Below are 22,896 nucleotides of genomic sequence, written 5' to 3'. Positions count from 1 at the left end.
TACCCTATCAGGTGTGTTTTTTTCTGATGACTTTGATGGCTTTCAGATGTCCTTTTTGCTTTCCAGCTTTCCATTTAGACCTAATTATTATGCAGAGTTTATTATTATTGATAATGTGAAGTTTGTGTTTTTATAAGACCCTCTTGAAAACACTGGACTATTTTTTTTTCAGTTGTAGCTCTAGCATAAACCAGAAATAGTCCTGAGTTCATGTTCCTCCCCACCACGCAGTGCTATTCTTTTTAGGAATTTTTTTTAAAAAACATTATATTTATTTATTTGAGAGAGAGCACAGAGGGAGAGGGAGAAGCAGACTCCCCTGGGATCAGGGAGCCCAACATGGGGCTCGATCCCAGGACCCCGAGATCAGGACCTGAGCCACCCAGGCACCCCATAGGAATTTTTTTAAAGATTTATTTATCCACTTTTAGAGAGAGACAGAGCGTGAGGGAGAGCAGGAAGAGGGGCAGAGGGAGAGAATCTCAAGTGGACTCTGCTTTGAGTGTGGAGCCTGGTGAGGGGCTCGATCCCATGACCCTGAGACCATGACCTGAGCCAAAATCAAGGGTTGGTCGCTCAACTGACTGAGCCACCCAGACGCCTTTCTTTTTAGGAATTTATAACCGGTAAATCAGACAGTTGTCACTTAACCAGATAATTCAGAGGTCACTGAGCATTCTAACCATACTGGATAGGTGAGGGATTCCATTGCTTTACTTAAAGCAGTGAACCTGGAGTTTAGGAGCATTTTTTAGGCAGCTCGGAAAACTTACCCCAACTGCCTTGTCCCACGTTTTTACTGGAGGTAGTAATTATCTGTTACTGAAAACAATAGACACCGGTGTAAGGTGAACTGCCCTCACTTTATTTTTGTCTCATGTCTCCTGTGCAAATAGCCTAGGTAGCCTGTTCCCAACCCCAAGTGCTCTTGGGATGTTTTCTTTGCCTACAGGTCTCATTTTGGAACCTCTTCTGCGTTCTCGTAGGTTTATAGCCCTTTTTGGGGAGCAGATGTCAAGAGTAGTAACTGCTTGGCCGTGAGGATTTATATCTATACGGTGGTGATCAGTCCCCAATACACATGGTCTGTACGCAGCAGTTAAGCTGGGCACAGCTGTCTTAGCAAGCCCTTTGTCCCTCGCTTCCCCATGACTCTGGCTAGCCATCAGACTCTAGCTTTTCCCCCCAAAAGCCACCCCTTTCTGCCCATCCTAGAAGTTGGGCATCTCATTTTAGTTTCACTTTGTGTCTCTCTGTGCCCTTGGTTGAGTTTTCCCTGCGGTTTACCCATAGCTACGGAGAAAGCAGTATTTCTCCTTTTATTCCGTAGGACTTCTTCCTGTTACAGACTGAATCTCAGCCCTGGCCTGGCTCAGCTGACTGAGGAGCAGGTACATGCCGGTGTCTGGCTCCCGCAGGACTTCAGCTAAGTCATCGTCCTTTCGGTTCCCGTTGTCGGCTCTCGGGTGTGACTTAGTTCCTCTTTAATCTGTGGGTCAGCCCCTTGAGACTCAGCTTGTTGGGTACAGCTTGACGTTAGCGTCGGATAGCCTCACAGGTTTTAGAATAGTGCTTACCACAGGCAGGGAGGGTGCAGACATGTTGGTTAAAGGGTACTAACTTGCATTTCACTAATTTTTAAAATATTGTGCCATATATCCTGAATATATATATAACTTTTAGCAAAAATTTTAAAGTTAGTATAGCTTCTGGCCATACTGTAAAGATGACGTGCAAACATCTGCAGTAGGATGGGGCCTCCCCGCCCCCCAGGCTCCCCATTTCAGAAGAGGTGTTCGAGTTTTGAGGCTTACTAGGTCTACTAGGTAGCAAACTGAAGAGAGGAGGAAAAATAAAAGAAAAATCATTATCAACAAATTTTCACCTCTACTTAAAGAGCTTGAAATCAGGGTATGAACAGGATAAGCTGACAGTTGACATTTATACTTCTGTTGGGGGCAGGAAATCAGCCCTCAACTGAGTATTTGCTGTGTGGGACAGACATTTTTGCAGGGGGAAGAGGTCCACAGTTAGTTCACCATGTTCCTGTCAGGTTAACTTTCATTTTCCCATATTTGCAAGAGTCATGGGTAGTGTAAACTTGATATTAAATGGCAGCTCACAGTCCTTCTGCTAGGAGCCCAGTAGGGACCATGACAAATTTGAGGGCAAATGTTTTATGTAGGGGCACCTGGGTGGCTCAGTGGGTTAAAGCCTCTGCCTTCGGCTCAGGTCATGATCCCATGGGGCTCTCTGCTCAGCGGGGAGCCTGCTTCCCCCCTCTCTCTGCCTGCCTCTCTGCCTACTTGTGATCCCTCTCTCTCTGTGTCAAATAAATAAATAAAATCTTTTTAAAAAGAGAGAGAAATATGGGATGACATTGCCTGGGTCCAACACACTGCTGCCTTGCCGTTTTGGGGACCCCCATGTTCCTGTGACTCTACTTTTTTCAAGAGAAGTCATCTTTGTTTTATCTCCCATAATTTTTTTTTAGGTGTACCAGACACCTATCTGGTTTCCCAACTTCTTTAATTTTTCTTTTTCTCTCTTTTGATTCTCAACCTTGTATCTTACAGGGCTAATCTGTGCCTCCCAAATAGTCTCACTTCTGTGCCTTCTATGCCCCTTCTACTGGACTGTTCTTCTCAGTTGTACCTTTCCAAACTCTAGATCAGACTGTTTAAATTTGTAGGCATGTTTAAAGATTATTATGTGAAATCTGTAGGTTTTAGAAACATATATGGGAAAAAATATGCTGGGAGATACTAAAATCTTCAGTAACAGGAAGCTTAAAGTCAACACATTTACCGAGCACTACTTTGCAAAGCACAGTGGCAGTGTTCCAGAAAACTCAGTCTAGAAACAATTGATGGATAAAATCTATACATTTACAAATATAATTAGCCACACAAGGAAGTAAAATGGTAAGAGCCAAAAAATGAATACTATATCTTAAGTCCCACAGGAGTTTAGAGATAGAAGAATTATTTAGGGGTTAGGATGTATAGCGTAGTACACTTCAAGGTAACAGTTGTGTCTCCATTTTGTGTTCATAGGCACACAACGATGTTTAAATTGTATATTTTGTTTTCTTATGGGTACTTTTTGCTATTTGGTTAGCATCTTGCCAGAATTTCATATACAAGTGGGTGTTTCAGCTTTTATATGAATGCTGCTTAAAATAGATCCAGTAAATTCTAATTGAGAAAAATTCCTACTGCTAACCTTAAAGAGAATTTTCCACTCTTGGAGACCATTTTTAATGGAACATCTTCTTCCTTTCTTCCTTGAGGAACTGACAAAAGTGAGAATGAGCTTCTTCTCACTTAGAAATTGTATCTGTCCTAAATTACTGTAGTTAACTCGTGATACTTTGGGCAGATTTAAACTGAGAACCAGCAAAGACAAATTTTTGATATATTTTGGACATTTGGTTTCCTTCTTATTCTCAACAAACTGACAGATGGGTATTAAAAGCATTGGCTAGTGTATTCTCCCAAGAATAATTTTTTACATGTGAAAGTATTTTTACCCATTGTAGGAAAAAACATCAGAAAATACAGGAAATTGTAAAGAAAACCAGCCACCTAGTGACAGTCCCTCAGCATTTTGCTATATTTGCTTCCTCCCATTTTCAAAGAATTTGTGGGTTTTTAAAAAAATTTTAAAAGATTTTTATTTATTTATTTGACAGAGAGAGACCCAGCGAGAGAGGGAACACTAGCAGGGGGAGTGGGAGAGGGGGAAGCAGGCTTGCGCTGAGCAGGGAGCCTGATGCGGGGCTCAGTCCCAGGACCCTGGGATCATGACCTGAGCCAAAGGCAGACGCCTAACAAATGAACACCCAGGTGCCCCCAAAGAATTTATTATAAACCCAACTGTGATCATAATTAACAGAGTTTTGTAGCCTGCTTTATTCTTCATACATAAACATTTCCCCATGCCCTTAAGTTTTCTTTGGAGCATGTCTATAGACTTCTACCTATGGGTGTGCTATAATTCAAAGATTTTTCAGTTGTTTTCCATGAGTGGTTTTACATTTTGGACTATTGCAAATAATTCTGCAGTGAAGATGATACGTATATAAATCATTTGAATCTAATTTTTTTAGACTAGATTAATAGAAGTAAAGTTAGTGGATCAGGAAATAAGAACTTTTTAAAAGCTTTTTTATAAATATGGCAAAAGCTGCTATGCAGAGTGTAGTGATTCCCAGCAGGATATGAGAGTGCCCGTGTCACTGTATTTTTGCCAGCGTCGAGCCAAGTACAGTATTTTTAACAGTCCCTCCCCTCCTTTCATTTTTGCTCGATAATTGAATTCAAAATCGTTTCTTCAAAATGTACCTGTGCAAACCCATTTTTGATGAAATTTCAAGATGAACTATTTACAGTAGAGTTCTTAATGAGGTGGAGTAATGTTCAACCTGGTTAGATTAAAAAAAAAGAGGTTGTAAAATAGTATGTACAGAATTACATAGACACATACTTGCATGTAAACATTGTAACATACCGTAAGTGCATCTCTGGTAAGCAGGAGTTAGGTTGTTGTTGTTTGTTTGTTTGTTTGTTTTAATTTTCTTTTGCCCTCATGTTTTCCAAAATGTCTGTAATGTGTGTTTTTTGATGAAAAATATAATTTGCTAAAATGAGAAAACTTCATAATTAAGCTGTAGTACAAATGCTGCACCTTCTCAAAAATTTATAAGCTTCCCAGAAGTGTTTAACAGCTTTTCCTGCTTGATAATTTGGCACAGTATTTCTTTTTACAGTAATACTCTGAAGTTTCTGTATTTAAGGAAATGGGAGTGTTTCTCTAATGTTAATAATGGGCACTAGCCCTCATGTTTTCTGGAATGTACCTGTATTGAGAATGTTTCTGACTCAGACAGGAGTATTTCTTAAATGACAGTTTGAATGAGAGGTTGAGTGTTTGACTTGCTTAGAGAAGTGTAAGGAATTTTATTGGAATTTATATTAGCTTCCCAGTATACCCAAATTGCTTAGGGGGCAAGTAATCCACAAGTTAGGGTGGTAAGTGTTCTTTATATTAAAATTAATAGAGGAATGAGAACAGTTCCAAATGAGGTATCTAGCAACCAAGAAACAGTTTTTAAGATTTGCCTTACAGTGAATTTATTTTGGCATGGCATTTATAGCTCAGGAGAATAGCTCATTAAAAGTCCACTCAGTACCGTGTACGATGATACGTTAATCAAAACCACTAACAGTCATTATTATGTGCTTTTTTTTAAAGAGCTTTTTTGTAAATTGAGAGCATGAGCTAGTTAAACAATAGGAATTATCTAATAATGTCAAAAGGTAAATTACATTAAAATATGTTTAAAGAGTCTGTTCTTCTATCTGCCTGAATTCATAACACAAGAGGTAAGTAACATAGATTAAATTAAAATAGATGAGTGTATTTTCACAGTCAATTTGACATCACAAAATATTTTTAGAGCTTGAGATATTTAAATATCTACTTAATTTTTTATCCTTCTTCGCTCACTTGAAATTGATTTTACCAAGTTCCCCAATAATATGTGAGGGTTCCCCCCCCAAAGATTTTCATTAAGGAGAAATGTGAAGGAAAAATTTTTTTCTGGTATGAGACATTTTCCACAGTTGCCCATTTCCAGGAAAATCTGGATTGTGAAAAGGTCTAAGTGACATACAGCTTACAGTCCTGATTCGCAACATTTCAAATTTTCTCTTGACCACAGTGAAACAGTAGACATTAATAATATTCCATTCATTTTGTCAGCATTCAATCTTGGGGGAGAAAGTACCCCTAGTAGAATTTTATTCAGATTATTTCTAGGCAAGAAAACAAGAAAAATCGCATTATTAGTTACAAAACTTTTTAATAACCAGTTTGTTTTCCTTGACAGAGATTGATATGCCTCTAACCTGCCATCATGGCCTTAGCAGAATCGCACACTAATAATCATTATTTTATTGTTTTGCTGTAGATGTGCTCTTTGTGCCATTGTCCTGGAGCCACAATTGGTTGTGATGTGAAAACATGTCACAGGACGTACCACTACCACTGTGCGCTGCATGATAAAGCTCAAATACGGGAGAAACCTTCACAAGGAATTTACATGTAATTATTTAACTTCTCTTTTAGTTTTTTTTTTTTTTTTAGCAGTCATACTTTCTTTAGGCTTTTGTAAAAGTTTTTCCCATTTCAAAGCATTTCATCATCATTGTAAAGGGTGTTTCTGGTAAGGAGTTGAATGGTTAGACCCATGGCATAGGACGTTTAATAAGATTTTTGGAATCCAGCTTGTGAATGGGGTGAAGTGTACTGCTCATTTTTTTAATCTGAAAAAGAGTTTAGTTTGTCGGCTTGGTAATTTTTGACTTCCTCGTTTGTTTGTTTGTTTGTTTATAGGGTTTATTGCCGGAAACACAAGAAAACTGCACATAATGCTGAAGGTACGTTGTGCAGCCACTTTTCAACATCAGGAAGAGATTTGAGTGAATTCTAACTATACTAATTTTTACCATAAGGTGTATCTCAATAGCGAATATATTTCAAAGAATTAAGAAAAGTGTTAGGATAAACAATGTGCATAGTGAAAGAGATCTGGATTTTTGAGAAAATATTTACCCCTGAAGTTCTTGTAAGGAGTACGTTGAGATATATTTTCTCTTTAGGAAAAAAAAGGATGCTAGTGATTTTGGATTTCTCTGTTCATGTAAGTGTTAGTAGATTGTAAAGGTAATAATTGGGATCCTTAACTACTGTCGGAGGAGCTAGAGTTACTGGTACATTATGTGATTACCAGCCTTCCTGTTAAATTTTTAACATTTACTTTTTTGTACTTTTTGTACTTTTGTACAATTGTACACATTGTACTTTTTTTGAAAATACATGTTCATAAGAAGCGATCAATCTTAAAGTATGTTAACTTTTAAAATTACTTTATAGTTTATTTCTCCTTAAATTTATATAAAACAACATTGGGGTGTTTATAAATAGTTAGCCAAGTTGTCCTTGGTCTTTGAAAGGGATGGAAAGTTCTCAAATTGAACTCTGACTTGGTTCATGCCTTTGCAAACATACGGTTTTGATACTTTCACTAGCTATATAGAAAGGCTTAGTTTTAATCTGAGATTGTTCTACCCTTCCAGTTAAATTAGAGATATTTGGTTTTTGGTAGCCTCTGAGAACATGTTGCTTAGAATTAGAATGGTTTGAACCTGTCGATTTAGGAAGTGGTTTCCCGCATTAGGGTTTACCTAATTATCTGTATTAGCCTATTAAGAGTTTGTCACCCTCTTTGGTATCTTAGATCGTGGCTATATCCTCCATTTTGGGACTCTAGATTAGTTCCAGTACTTAGTGTAGTGTAGACTTAAAAAAAACTTGTCTTTAAGGTAAACAGATTGGATAAATAGTAAGAACAGAACATTTTAGAGGTGATAAAGTACTACTGAGAAACCTTTACACTGTTTGCCTTGGTTTTTTTTTTCCTCGTTCAGTTCTAGAATTCAGTAGAAGACCTTGTTCAAAGGTTAAGAGGAAGCTTGGCCACCTTTCATTACTTTAGATTTTAACAATGTGTTTGATTCTCTTTAAGACTGTGGTGACCAGATGTGTATGGTAAAGCAAGGGTTAAGAGTTAAAGGCTCTGAGGAACCCAAGTATAGGCTGCTCTGGGGCAGGAGAGTTGAGTGTGGCAACCATGTTTAGTGGAGCCGGCTTCCCTTCTATTCTCTAGCTTTCTGAAGCCGATAGTACCATCTAGTGGTAGGGAAAAGTCACTGCAGGCTGCGTAAAGTAAAAGAATTTTGACCACCTTTTTGCTTTCAGAAACTTAACGAGAAAGATCTAAATTAATACTTTTCAAGATGACTGTTTTTTAATGTAACTGGCAGGTTCTTAAAATTCAAATTCATGATACAGTTGTTTTGAATTTGGGGTTCAGTGTATACTTCCGTAGCACTCTGGGACCTCATGCCGTATTGATGTATGCACAATGTGTTCACATTCACATTGTAGAACTTGAAGCATAATTTTGCAATTTAAAGACATTTCAGAGTTTGTATTTATTGACTTTTGGCTTTTATCACTTTTATGTAGCTTTAATTTACTTGATATTGAGGGCTTTGTTAGAAACAGAATTTCCAGGTATTTCATTGTTCTACTAGGAAACCATTGTTCTAGTAGGAAAACAGGAGCTCTAATAGGAAATCTACTTTATGATTATAATTTATGGTTGGGGTTTCTAGGATTGTGTTTCAGGATGGTAGTTTGTGCAGCAGAGAGGAATTGATACCCGTGGCAGTGTCTCTCCGTCATTTGCCGTCAGCTCAGTAATCTAGTTTGCTAATACTTAAAATGATAAATCCTCTGTAATTCAGTCTGTTCATATGAGTTTGATGTAATATGAACTGTGTTTTGAAATACTAAATTTGAGACTCTCTTTACTGTCTACAGTTTTGCCTTTTCCAGAATGTCATATAGTGGGAGTCATACCCTACGTAGCCTTTTCAGGTTAGCTTCTTTCACTTAGTTGGCCTTTTTTTTTTTTGGAGGGTAGCGGATTAGTTGATATGTAAATGCTTATGAGAGAGGCTGTGATAGGCGAGAAGAGATTGAAGGTCTGGGAAGGAGGGAGACTCAGTGCTTGAACAGAAGGATTGTCCTGTGATAAGAGAACATTTCCATTGTAATAGGAGAGAGGGAAGAGGGGGGATGGTTCCTAACTGGTCTGTTTTCTCTGTGAGGGAGAACGTAGGGTGAGGCCTGAGGGTTGGAAATTAAAGGCGGGAGGAGAAAGTTTGAAAGAATAGTTGTGAAGACTGGGAGAGGAAGTTTGCCTAGAGAAATGTAAGGTTTCCAGAGTGGATAGAGGGCTCAGTTAAGGTTGTTAACCATTAATTGACATAGTGATACCCTCAGGTTGTGTGACTTCCTTCAGCACTTCAGGATTCTTTGTGTGGCACAGAGAGAGGGATTAGTTGGTTAGATCAGAACTGGGATTTTGCCAAATGGGTTCAACAAGTAATGGCAAAAGGGAGTTTAGGATATCTGCAAGGCAAAAATCTGAGGGAAGTGAAGGCAGGAAAAAAGGAAATAGGAAGGAGTTAATAGATTGGGTTTCCTGATAAGGTTGAAGGTCAATGAGAATGAAAGTACTCGGGAAAGCAATCATTTTGTGGTCCCAAAGTGTGTGTGATTTATAGTGATTTCAGAGGTTAGAACCATTTTTAGGTGATTGTGAAGGTGTCTGGATGTGATTATCAGAATTGGGTAGTTGATGGAGAACACCACTGAAGGTCAAGGAACTTGCTAGGATTGTCCCCAGAGGCTGTTGAAGTCACCCAGGATGCAGCAGGGGCTAGGAAGGAGAAAAGAGCTATAGGCTGTGCACTACAGAAAATCTGATGTGGGGGTAGAATGATTGGTAGAATGGAAGGGAGGAAGGTAGCATAGTCAGTGTGCCAGCAAAATTGGCATTATCTGGGAGTTGGTTAGAAACGCCTAATCTCAAGCCCCACCCCTGACCTACAAAATAGGCATCGCCACTTTGACGAGATCCCAGGTGGTTCGTGTGCACGTTAAAGTTTGAGAAGCAGTGGTTTAGTGAATGACGTGGATGTCATGCGCAGGGCCCCATGTCAGGCGCAGAGCTTTTTACAAGGGGATACAGAACTAATGGTTCAGCAAGGCTGTCTAGTAGAACTTATGGTGGCAATGGACGTGTTCTCTATTTGCACTGTCCAATATGGTAGCCACTAGCCACACGTGGTCGTTGAGTACTTTAAAAACTGTGTAGTACCCTCCTAGTCTTAATAGGAATTTATACATTGGGGCACTTGGGTGGCTCAGTTTGTTGGGCATCTGCCTTCCGCTCAGGTCATGATCTCAGGGTCCTGGGATTGAGCCCCACATCCCTCCCCACATCCCCACATCAGGCACCCTGCTCAGTGGGGAGTCTGCTTCTCCTTCTGCCCCTTCCCCCAACATGTTCTCTTTCTGTCAAATAAGTAAAAAAAAATCTTTAAAAGAATAGGAATTTATACATTAAAATTGGATAGGAAAAGCCAGAATTAAATTCTAAAGCAGTATTTTAAAAATGTCAAACATTAGCAATAGCATGTAGTTCTAGCTTGTAACTGCTGCTAGTTTCTGAATTGTAGAAGTAGTTAAACATGACAGCTTGTCATCAGTAAACGTTTGAGTACCTACAAGGAACTGTGATTACCTCTTGTGGTTCTTCTAAAACCCTTTTCATTAAGGGGTTAAAGCTTTTCTGTTTAATAATTTACATGGAGCAAAGTCATCTGTGGTGAGATAGGAAGCAGAGTAGAGGCTGAGCTAGCTCCTTGCAGCAAGAATGTGTAGATTGTTAAAGTCGTGATCACAAACAGAATCTCGGCTCAGTTTGGGTTCTTGACATCATAGGTAGCCAAACTTGTGGCTTATTATTTTTGTTGAACTACCCAGTACAGAATGTTGTGCTCAGGATGGACACTCAAGAGATGTCTGTGATCTCTTTCCTTTGGCTTGAAACAAAGCATGGTATGTAATGCATCACTTATTTTGGGGTGACCTTTCTGTCGCTTGTGATTGCTCTCCTACTGGATGTTAGTAGCACAAGATGAATTAATAAAACAGGGTTTGGGGTTTTTGGGGGGGACATCATTTAGTGACAGATATGTGACGAGCTGATTAAAATACAGTGGTGACACATGGAAGTACTTAGAGGTAAAGGGGCATCATGCTTGCATCTTAAACCCTTAGAAAATAGTATATGAATGATAAAGCCGATGTGGTAAGTTGTTAACATTTGGGTGAAGAGTATAAAGGAATTGTTTCTGTCAATTTTTATAAGTCTGAAATTACTTAAAAATAGCTTAGTGGTGGGGCGCCTGGGTGGCTCAGTGGGTTAAAGCCTCTGCCTTCGGCTCGGGTCATGATCCCAGGATCCTGGGATCGAGTCCCGCATCAGGCTCTCTGCTCAGCGGGGAGCCTGCTTCCCCCTCTCTCTCTCTGCCTGCCTCTCTGCCTACTTGTGATCTCTGTCAAATAAATAAGTAATAAAAATCTCAAATAAAAAAATAGCTTAGTGATAAGTGCCGTAATTACTTGCAGTGGCCATAAGACAATGTAAGGGACTCTTTTGTGCCTAACCTTGGAAGAGCTCATCTTTAACGGACAGTTTGGAAATTTTTTTTTTTACAGATTTTATTTATTGCTTTTACAAATTTTTTTTACAGATTTTATTTATTTGACAGAGAGATCACAAGCAGGCAGAGAGGCAGGCAGAGGTAGGGTGGGGGGGAAGCAGGCTCCCTGCGGAGCAGAGAGCCTGATGCAAGGCTTGACCCCAGGACCCTGGGATCATGACCTGAGCTGAAGGCAGAGGCCCAACCTACTGAGCCACCCAGGTGCCTCCAGTTTGGAACTGTTTATATTGTCAAATCATTTAACTCAATTTGTGTTTCAAGAACTAGAGTCATCATAGTTACATTAGAAGTATATTGTGTGTTGTTATCCATGTAGATTCGAAGCCTTTGCCTGCTTGAATATTCCCTTAGTATTTTCTTTTCGTTTGTTTTCTCTGGAATGTGCTGCGCCTTCCAGTCTTCATTACTTGTATCAAATGGAAGTTTAGGGAGGTTTTACTATGATACCAATGTCTTTAAAAACCTTTTAGGTTTTGTAGCATTGAGTAGATTTAGGAAGTGCTAGAAAGGCAGTTTTGTACACTGGTTGAATATGGGCTCTGAAATCAGATCTATATTTGAATCTTAGCTCTGCTACTTATTAGTCACATGGTCTTGGGCAAGTGATTTAGTATCTCTTGGAGCCTTAGATACTGCATTTGTAAAATTGAAAAAAAAAAAAACAACCCTACCTGGAAGAACTATCGTAAGGATTAAATGAAATAACATGTGTAAGGGCCTTAGCAGTGTGCCGGGGACAGAGTCGGGGGCTCAGTAAGTACTACGTTCATGCGTTCTTCCTTGGAAGGTAATAGAATTTACGCTGTATTTGGGATTTAACTTGGAAAATTTTAGTGATGTATTCACATTGTGCCCTCTGCTAGAACTGACTCCCTATTTTTTCTTCGATTCACCAGCTTTGTTGACTACCCCCGTGCAGAGTGCTGTGCTAGGCACTGTACGCTTATCTTTCGCTCAGCACGCTCTACAAGCTCATTATCAGAAGTTTCAGACATACACAAAAGTATGTTTGAGAAAAAGCCCCATCACCTAGCTTTAGCAGTCATCCGCTCGCGGCCGGTCTTGTTTCACCTGCACCCGTCACCTACTTCCTCTGGATACTTGGGACTGAAATTCCAGACCTATTTCATTTTAGCACACATGGTTAAGAATTACTATTTTTGATGTATGTTATGTGTTTATATATGCATCTGTATATGAATATGCATAAAATCATTTATCTCCCAACTTTACCGACAAAGCGGAAAGCAGAGTTGAAGCCGAGCAAAAGCACATCACGTTTCCATGGGTGAAGGCAGGGCAAGTGACCTCCAGGCCTCCTGTGGTCGCAGCCCTATAGATGCAAAGCAGAGGTGGTGACGCTTGCCCCCCAGCCTTAATGCTCGTCATTTTGCTCTTGTTTTCAAAATAATTTCAACACACATTTATTGAGCGCCTCCTGGCTGTGGGCGCATTGGGCAATTTAGAAAATAAGCCCTTTGACAAAGAGCTTACAGGCTACACAAGGTAGGACAAGAATAACTAACATCTGAATAGAATTTTCTAGTTTACAAAGCATTTTTCACATTTACTTAAGGCATCCTTTTCAGGAAGGTGTGAGCATTAGTTCCATTTGATACACCGGGAGACTTCACCTCGTGAGCATTAACTAACTTTACCAAGTTTTAAGACCTGGTAGGTGGCTGTCTTCAGACTTTCTATCCAGGGGTCCTTTCTACCTGATGTGAGACTTTGGGGGAGGAAAGGCAATGGAGCTAAAACCAGGAGGTTAGAAGACGGGAAAAGTACTGAATAGGAAGAATTGGTAAAGGAACAGGTCGGGCTTGACAGGACTAGGAGGAGGAGAGTTGGGGCCCTGGTCAGTTGGTCACTGCTGTGCCTCCTAGTGACAGTTAGAAGGGTAACAGACAGGAGCCTGGCCTTTCTGAGGTGACAGAGATGTTTAGGAGCTGTGCTCACAGCAAGTGGATGGGAATGCTTGGTGGCCCAGGAAGGAGCACAGCCTTGTTTTGTCACCTCCCTTACCAGCCTGGATTTGTCGGAGTTGAAGCTGTGAACATAAGGGTAAGGTTTTGGTTTTTTATTGCTTTCATTTGTTTGAAAAGGTATATGCACGTTGTACAAGAGTCAACAATATGCCAAGAGTATCCACTGTTTGCGAGCTTTCCTCCCATCCTTACCCTTCTATCTGTTCCCGGATTCCTTTGCTAAACGCAACCACTGCTGGCCATTTCCTAAGTACCCTTCCAGAGCCTTGCTCTGCAGACAGAAGCAGATTAAAACCGTCCTCTTTCTAACTTTTGGAGCACCTGAAATGGTGTACTTCTGTGACAGTGGATATTACCACTTCAGAAGCGTGTCGGAACTCACTGGCATAGATTTGTCCCAGCTCTGCCACTTCCAAGCTTTGTGACCCTGGCTAAAGTCATCTAACCTTTCCGAACTTTTCCTTATCTGTAAAAATGAGGGATCCGGATGGTGGCGGATAGAACCTCGCGGGCAGGTGGTGAGGCTCCAGCACGATCGCGTGTATAATTTGCAGAGCACATGTGGCACAGTCAGAACTCCAGAAGCTGAAATGTGAGCTCTTAGATTTGGGCTCTTTCCAATTTAGAGATAACACAGAAAAGGGCAAGATGCAGAATAGGATACTTAGGATGCCATTTGTTCGTGTCTCCTTTTAAAAAACCCATTTGCACACACGGGGAAAACAGTAGCTAACAGATACGGAGAGGGTCTCACCAGCCAGGCGCTGTTCTTGAACTCACTTCTTTACACGGACGGACGCATCCGGTTCATTCTTGGGCCCTGTGAGGTGGCTCTGACGCAAGAGGACACGCAGTCTGGCAGAACAAGGATCCAAAACGAGGCTCTCAACTCTTGAGGTTGAGAAGAAAAGCAGTTAAGGGGGGTTACTTGAGGGAGGGAGAAGGGGAGGGGTGGCAAGAAAGTCACGGCGCCACTGGGAGTGCCGAGCAGGCAGAATTAGAAGGTGGAAAGGGAGATTTTTACCGTTTTTATGCAGAGTTCCTTTATAATTATTACTGAAGAAGGAAACAAAATTCAATATTAAAACATTTTCAGACTTTTGAAATGGGGGTGGACCTGTTGTAACCGTGAAAAATTTAAACAAAGGCGCTGTGACTAGCCTCATGCTCCTTTTTCCATGTGCATTTTCAGTGATTTTTTTTTTTTTTTAGGGTAAATTTCCCAAAGTCCAGTCACTAGGTTGAAGGGTTCAGTCTTCTTAAGGTTCCTGAGGCCTGTCGCCGTGTTACTTTCTGGAAGGTTGGGCTAGCTTGTACTCCCATCAGTGGTGATGAGTTTACCCTCCTTTCACCGCATTGGATGATGGAAGTTCTTTCGGTTATGTTAGTAGTTCATTGTCCATTGTTTCATATTAAAATAGTACAATAATACTAAATTAAAGCAGATCAATAAGCCCTCCCCTTGCCCTGAAGTCACTTTCTTGAGGAGTAATTGGTAGTAAGTTTGGTGGGTATCTCCCCAGAGCCTTGTTTACCTCCATACAAACCTGTGTAGATAGTGTCTGCTCACACTTACTGATAAATACGGTGGCATCAGAGTTGATGTACATACTATGATGCTTCTTGCTTTTTTAATTCTGTGATTGATCACAGACCTCCTTCCCTATTGGTGGTTACAGATTGACCGCATTCTTTTTGCTTTTTTTCCATTGAAGCAATTTTGTCTTTTTTCCTGTCAGTTGACCTCATTCTTTTTTCCATAGAATAAATAGAACCATAGTTTATTTAAGGATTTCTCTATCAAATAAAATCATTTACATCTATTTGTTTCACTAAAACAAATGAGACTGCATTGATCTTCCTTGTACATATATGCTTACTTACCTACAGGAGTGATTCTATAGGATAAAGTTTTAAAAAGGGGTTTGCATTTAACTTTGGGGAAAGGACTATCACACCCAGGTGGGTTACGTTCCCACCAACAGTGTATTTCCTGCCTGTGTGCTGGACCTTATCAGTCTTTAATTTTTGCAAATCCTGTTATCTCATTTAATTTCCATTTCTCTTATCACTAGTAAGGTTGGCCTTACTGTTCAAGTTTTTTTCAGTCATTTATATTTTTTCTGTGAATTGCCAGTTTCTGTCCTTTGTGCATTTTTCTTTCTGGGTTTGTCCTTTTGAAATAGATTTGTGAGTGAGTGATTTCTGTAATGGGGGTATTAATTCTCCATCACTAAATAGGAATGATTTCCCAGTTTATCATTTGTCTTCTATTTCTGTTATGGTGCCTTGTGCCATGCAAAGGTTTGTGGGGTTTTTTTTTTTTTTTGGTTTGTTTTTGTTTTATTTTGTTTACAGATCTATTATTTATTTGAGAGAGAGAGAGAGAGAGAGCGTTTGCACGCGCGCGCAAGTTGCGGGGGGATGGGCAAAGGGAGAGGAAAGGGAGAGAATCCTGAAGCAGAGTCCCTGCTGAGTGCAGAGCCCCATGCGGGGCCCCATCAGAGGACCGTGAGATCATGACTTGACCCGAAGTAAGAGACAGCCACCCAACCAACTGAGCCACCCAGGTGCCCCCATGCAAAGGTTTCTAATGTTTAGTCAGATCTCAGTCCTTTGCTTTATGACTTCTTAGGTGTCTTGACCCAAGATTATAAAAATTACTCTCCTCCATTTTCTTCTCTGTTATATTTATAGTTGGTTATTTTATGATGAGATTTTTCTCATATGGTATAAGGAAAGGAGTGTTGGTGTTTAAAAAGTGGATAGCCAATTATGCCATTGTGTCTTCTCCCCACTTATTTGAAATGCTACCATTATACTCTGAATTCCCATATGCTTATGGGTCTATTTTCAACCTTGCTTTCTCTCTTGCTGATATAGGTCTCTTCCTGTGCCAAGATTTTAACTACTGTTTCTTTATAGTATATTTTGAGATTTCAAAAAAAATTCTTGTGTATTATATACTTACTCTTTGAGAAAACGGTGGGATCAACCATTTTATCAGAGTTGCATTAATTAGGTTAGTGAGAGCTGACATCCTGATGTTGATCCTGTTCGTCCAGAAGCATGGTGTAGCTCAGTATTTCTGTGGGGCTTCTTCTGGATTTTTATTTCTAACTCATTTTTTGTTTATTCGTACTTTTTATAAGTCTGCTATTTTGATAGGTGAAAATGACATATCACTTAATTTACACTTTGAATCCAGAGAAGTCAAATGTTCTATAGAACTATGTTTAACTACTTATTTTCTGTGAATTATTTGATCATATGTTTGGTCCATTTTTTCAGTTGGGGTGTTAATCTCTTACGAGCTTATATCGTAAGGATAGTGATCCTTTTTCACAATTACAGCAGGTTTTTCTCGTTTATTGTTTGCCTTTTAATTTTAACACTTTCTTTGCTATGTAAGTTTGAAAATTTAATATACTTAAATTTATCAGTCTTTTACAATTTTTGCTATTGCTGTTAAAGTCCCCTAAAACGGTGCCTGGGTGGCTCAGTGGGTTGGGCCTCTGCCTTCGGCTCAGGTCATGATCTCGGGGTTCTGGGATCGAGTCCTGCATCAGGCTCTCTGCTCACAGGGAGCCTGCTTCCCCCTCTCTCTCTCTCTGCCTACCTCTCTGCCTACTTGTGATCTCTCTCTGTCAAATAAATAAATAAAATCTTGAAAAAAAAAATAAAGTCCCCTAAAATTTTACACCGAATTGTTCCATATTTAGGACCCAAAAAAAAAAAAAAAGAAAGAAAGCCATTTGGAATACTAGTCATGTTGGCCTGATAATGGAATCAGTTAAGTAATTTCTTTAACGGTGTTTAAGAATGCAGTGTTACAGTGTTAGTGATTATTGTGTCGGTGTTTAAGAATGCAGTGTTACAGTGTTAGTGATTATTTGTTTTCATTGTAACAGAATATTATGTGTATCACATGTACAGTATAACATGTATCAGAATGATTGAAACATTTGCTTATTTTTTATTTTAAAGAATTTTTAAATTTGGGGCAACTGCAAGTAATTCTGACAGTCCTAATGAAATTCTGTTTCTCAGAAGCTGTCAGTTTGAATGTTTAAAGTCTGTGATGTGTTCTGATAGGAAATTTGCTATAATGTTAAGATCAGAAGCTATTTTTGACTTCTCTGTCTTCACAGGGAATTAGCCATATAAATTTGCCTTGTTGCCTATAAAATGCTATCCACTTCTACCTTTTCCCCTTTTTTCCTCCTTCAAACCCTACTGCAGTTATGTGAAGTGGCATTGATATAAATTTTTATTTTTATTTTTATTTTTTTTAAAAGATTTTATTTATTTGACAGAGATCACAAGTAGGCAGAGAGGCAGGCAGAGAAAGAGAGGGAAGCAGGCTATCCGCCGAGCAGAGAGCCCGATGCGGGGCTCGATCCCAGGACCCTGGGATCATGACCTGAGCCGAAGGCAGAGGCTTTAACCCACTGAGCCACCCAGGCGCCCCAATATAAATTTTTATTAACTATTTCACAGTCTGATGCTTTCGGTTCCTTGAGTTTTATGTATTCAGATACAGTAATTATATTACCCTTTTCTTGTCATAATGACTATGCTTTTATTTCTAAAACAATAAAAAATTAAAAACCATTGTAGTATTTATTAGGAAACATATTAGCATCTATGATTTGAAGTTGATATGCTTTCTCATTGAGAAATTAGTCCCTGGAATTGAAGACTTATGTTAAAAGAAAAAAACAATGGAGGCATTAGAACTGTGCCTAAAACTTTTAGTTGGGCCCTAAAAGACAAGTGAATGTTTGGTTTTTATACCTTTTTACACTAAATACATTGTCTTAGGTACAGTAGGGCCTCAATAAATGTTTATAGTGAATAACTGAATGAAACACCCTTCCGTTAATGGTAGAAATTCTTTTCAAATTGCTGGGAAATGTAGTTGTAAAATTTCTACATACATTTTGTTTAATCTCTTAAAGTATACAACTAACTTGCAACACAGCTTTTTTTTTAACCATTTATGTTAGAAATGCCTTTTATACTTAACATTTGTCTAATTACTTGATCAGTGATTAGTTCATTTGTACAAGACTTCCTCGTTGAATATGATCATCTGATTTTCATGATAGTTCAAGGAGCTATGCTCGAACTGCGATGTCTGGTAGAACTATTTTTGTGATGATAGAAACATTCTCTATCTGTGATGTCTGGTACAGGCGCAGCTTGCCTCATGTGACCGGTAATAAGCACTTGAAATGTGGTCAGTGTGAGTGAGAAACTGCGGGTTTGGTTTTGTTTAATTATAAGCAACAGAAATTGTAAAAAGCCACCATTTGCTCATGGCTGCTATACCGGACAGCACAGATACACCTGCTTTATTTTCATTTAGTTTTCCAAGTTAGAGTAAGTTTATTTTCTTTTAAGTGTTCTGATTTCACCAACAGTGTGAGAGAAAACGCTTTGAAACCTATGGTTAAAAAAAAAAAAAAAAAACAGTACAAGTGCTAGTTCTGAGAATTGACTTTATTAGAGTCTGAAAATGTTTACTGACTTATGTGCACAGTCAAGATTCCAAAACTCATTTTTATAGAATTATAAATTCAAAAGGAATAATGACAGTGATTATAATAAAACTATGTTTTTATATTCAATTTTTGTTACATTTATATGAAACATTAAGGTTGCTATAGTGAGCATACCACAGACCATTTCCCTTCATCTCTGGAGGGGATTTCATTCTAAGGAGAAATGCATATTCTAAGGACCCATGAACAAATGTTCATTTTAAGATGAGTCCGTGTCAAGTTTTTGTTCATTTTTGAGCAGCTGACTTAGAAGAAAGTTTTAACGAACATGAATTGGAGCCCTCATCACCTAAAAGTAAAAAGAAAAGTCGCAAAGGAAGGCCACGAAAAACTAATTTTAAAGGGCTGTCGGAAGATACCAGGTCCACATCCTCCCATGGAACAGATGAAATGGAAAGTAGTTCCTACGTAAGTAGAAAAATGTGGGATTCTTTTTGTTGTACCACGATTATTTCGTTTAAACCGTGTGTATAGGTAAAGCTCATCATTTGAAATGTTAATGAAGCTTGAAGGTGCTGATAATATATTTTTAAGTTTTTTCTTTTTTTTTTTCTTTTGCATTTGCAGAGAGATCGGTCTCCACATAGAAGCAGCCCTAGTGACACCAGGCCTAAATGTGGATTTTGTCATGTAGGAGAGGAAGAAAACGAAGCAAGAGGAAAGCTGCATATATTTAATGCCAAGAAGGCAGCTGCACATTATAAGTGCATGGTAAGCATGGTTCTTTCATGTGCTTTTAAACCCAGGTTTTTTGGAAAGGCATTTAGCTAGTAACCAAATAGGGCACTTTTCTCTCCAGCGTAAGTGGTGTAGAATTAGGAATAGTATATCCTGTAGTTCCATATCCTCATAGTCCTTAGGGTTTTAAAAATATAGCCTTTATGATTTAGTAAGATCTAAAGGAGTCCTAATTAGAGTTCCCATATTCTAGATAATGACAGTTAACTATTTTGTGACTGTACAACTTTGCGCTTTATAAACTTGTGATGGAAGATACACGTTCGGCCTCCCCTGTAGCCCAGTTCATGTCTGTGTCATTGTCCCTCACACATTGCCCTGCAGTCATTTATGATCCTCTCCCGTAACAGACTTTTAATTCCTTGAAGAGAGGAACTGTGCTTGATCTTTGCGTCTTTAGATCCGGGTCTGACTTACAGGATACATAAACATTTTTGAATTTGATTGTATTCAGTTATTCATCCCATTTATGGTTAGGTTTTTAAAATTGTAGTTATTATATCCGGGGTTCTTGACCAGAGATGTGTATCAGACTTGCCTGGGGAGCTTTTTCCGAAATACACACCCCTGGAGTATATCCCAGAGCTGTCTAGTCTAAAAAAAATATCCCCAGGTAATTCTGATCTACATCTGTGGTCGAAATTTGCCAGTTTAAACTATTTTTTTTTTTAAAGATTTTATTTTTTTTTATTATTTATTTGACAGAGAGAGATCACAAGTAGACAGAGAGGCAGGCAGAGAGAGAGAGAGAGGGAAGCAGGCTCCCTGTCTAGCAGAGAGCCCGATGCGGGACTCGATCCCAGGACCCTGAGATCATGACCTGAGCCGAAGGCAGCGGCTCAACCCACTGAGCCACCCAGGCACCCCCAGTTTAAACTATTTTTTAAAACTCTGTGGAAACATAAAACAATGGAGATGACTGGGTAACACTGTTGAAATCTGCATTGTTGAATGAAATATTTAATCTTGGGTCCACACTGGCAACATTAGTTTTGTTTTATTTTCCTTTTTTTAAATTAAGGATTTATTTATTAGAGAGAGAGAGAGAGAGAACACATGCATGCGAAGGGGCAGAGAGACAGGGAGAGAAGCAGACTCCCCACCAAGTGCGGAGCCCCACACAGGGCTCGATCCCATGATCCAGAGATCATGGCTTGAGCTGAAACCAAGAGCCGGACGCTTAACCGACTGCACCAGCCAGGCGCCCCTGTTGTCCTTATTTTGGATTATATATATATTTTTTAAAGATTTTATTTATTTATTTGTCAGAGAGAGAGAGAGAGCGAGCACAGGCAGACAGAGTGGCAGACAGAGGCAGAGGGAGAAGCAGGCTCCCCACAGAACAAGGAGCCCGATGTGGGACTCGATCCCAGGACTCCGGGATCATGACCTGAGCCGAAGGCAGCGGCTTAACCAACTGAGCCACCCAGGCGTCCCATGGATTATATTTTAATCAGACATCTGAATGTGTTAAAAATACTGGAGTTGATACTTGATTTTTAAAGAAAAGTTCTCTTTCTCAGGATATTGAAGTAGTAGAACACATTTGTTATTCCATTGTTTAATCTTTTTCTCACAAGGGTTCTGAACATTAAATGTTTCTGCATTTTTCTTTCCTAGTTATTTTCTTCTGGCACAGTCCAGCTCACAACAACATCAAGAGCAGAATTTGGAGATTTTGATATTAAAACTGTACTTCAGGAGATTAAGCGAGGAAAAAGAATGGTCTGTGGTTTTATATTTATGCTATGCAACGTTACTCTTCTGACTTTCTGCTTTAAATTTAGAACACATCTCAAATTTATCCAGTCATTAAAACATCTAATCTAAAGTAGTTCATATGTTAAAGCAAGTATATATTTGACTTATTTGTAATACAATAAAGGATGCTGATGTTTCTGGAACTTACTCCTCTTTCTATGTAACTTCAGTACCTAAGAGAATTACACTGAGATTTATATTTCAGGGTATCTGAGAGTCTTTTAATAAAATAAATGAAGATGTGAATGTGACACACCTTACTAAGTTTAAAATGTTAATATTATTTCAGCTTGCTTAAAGAACAGTTCCATAATCCTAATAGATCATTGGGAACTTCCCCATGTTGTTCATTATTTTTTTTTCTTTCTTTTTTTTCAAATAAAAGGAAAAGATTTTTTTCAGAGCCTTCTGTTTAGTTAAAGTTCACATACACAGTTATGTCTCTTAAAATGTTTACCATAGCTTTAAAGTTTTCTTTATAAACTGTGCCTAAGTCTCATGTTTTTAAACATACTGAATTACTAATAAATAGCTTTAAGAAATATTGGCATCTTTATTGATTACTTGCTCCTTTACAGTTGATAAATATTATAAAATGTCAATGGAATGATAAATCTTTTAAGACCTCAACTGTCTCTAGAGATGACCTGAATTTAAAAATTTTTTTATTGTGAAAATTTTCAAACATCTCAAAATGAGAAAGACTAGTAACACACGTCTGTCCATCACCTTGACCCATCAGTTATCAAGAACTTGCGGCACTTGCTTCATCTCTGCCTTTTATTCTTGTTGCTTGAAGTGTTTTAAAGCAGAGCTGAGACTTCCTATCATTTCACCTCTACATTATTTCAGTATGTATCTCCTCAAAGTTGGACATTTTCTTACCTAACCACAATGTCATTACACCTTATGAATTAACATTGAGTTCTCAGTGTTATTTAATACCTAGTTCGTATTTGTATCTCCCCAACTGTCTCAAAAGTACCTTTTTAAAGTCAATTCATGTGACTCAGTATCCAGAGGAGGATCACCCATTCATTGCATTTGGTGGTTCTGTATCCTTGATGTGACAACCTAGGGCATTTCCGTCTCTCCTTGTCTTTGTTGTGTCTGTTTTTGTTTTGTCGTATGCCATTGTCTTGTTGAAGAAAATGAATGATTTTTCCTGTAGACAATATCCCATGTCCCATATGTTTTATCTGTCTGTCTGCTTCTTCATGATGCCATTTAACTTGTCCCTCTATCCACCAGATTTTCTTTTAAAGTGGAAGTTAGATGTAAAGGCTTGATTAGATTCAGTGTCAAGATTTTTGGGGGTAAGAATACCTACAGGTAGGACTCTGTCATCTGTATTTTATTACATCAGACTAGTCGTAATGTCTGATCCTTGGATTCAGGAGGTGAGTCTACTCCCTCCCCCCTCTGTTGTGAAGTTCCCCTTCAGTGTCTCATCTAGTGGTTTGCCATGTTGGTGAGCTTTATCTGAATCCATTAGAGATGCCCCTTTCTTTGTGGAGCTGCATTTCTGAAGGTGTGAAGATCGTTGATGTGATCTGTTCCACTTAAATCCAGTTTCCGTTTTGATACTTCGATTACTCTTGTAAAAATGAAACTCCTTTAAATCAGAATGTAGGA

The 22,896-nt window shown here is 39.0% G+C and overlaps 1 protein-coding gene across 5 annotated transcripts in view; it reads left to right on the top strand.

Moving 5' to 3' along the window:
- The window catches only part of PHF6 (PHD finger protein 6), a 47,494-nt gene that overhangs the window by 12,283 nt on the left and 12,315 nt on the right, over nt 1–22,896 (top strand). For all 5 annotated transcript variants that reach the window (XM_047715695.1, XM_047715694.1, XM_047715693.1 and 2 more), the window contains 5 exons: nt 5,975–6,108; nt 6,400–6,443; nt 19,004–19,170; nt 19,330–19,473; nt 21,121–21,225. In XM_047715695.1, the coding sequence (XP_047571651.1) occupies nt 5,975–6,108; nt 6,400–6,443; nt 19,004–19,170; nt 19,330–19,473; nt 21,121–21,225 (594 nt within the window). The remainder of the gene's footprint in view (nt 1–5,974; nt 6,109–6,399; nt 6,444–19,003; nt 19,171–19,329; nt 19,474–21,120; nt 21,226–22,896) is intronic.

Source organism: Lutra lutra, chromosome X (assembly GCF_902655055.1).
Source record: "Lutra lutra chromosome X, mLutLut1.2, whole genome shotgun sequence".
In the NCBI taxonomy this organism is placed as follows: domain Eukaryota; kingdom Metazoa; phylum Chordata; class Mammalia; order Carnivora; family Mustelidae; genus Lutra; species Lutra lutra.
This window is presented reverse-complemented; position numbering and strand designations above follow the sequence as displayed.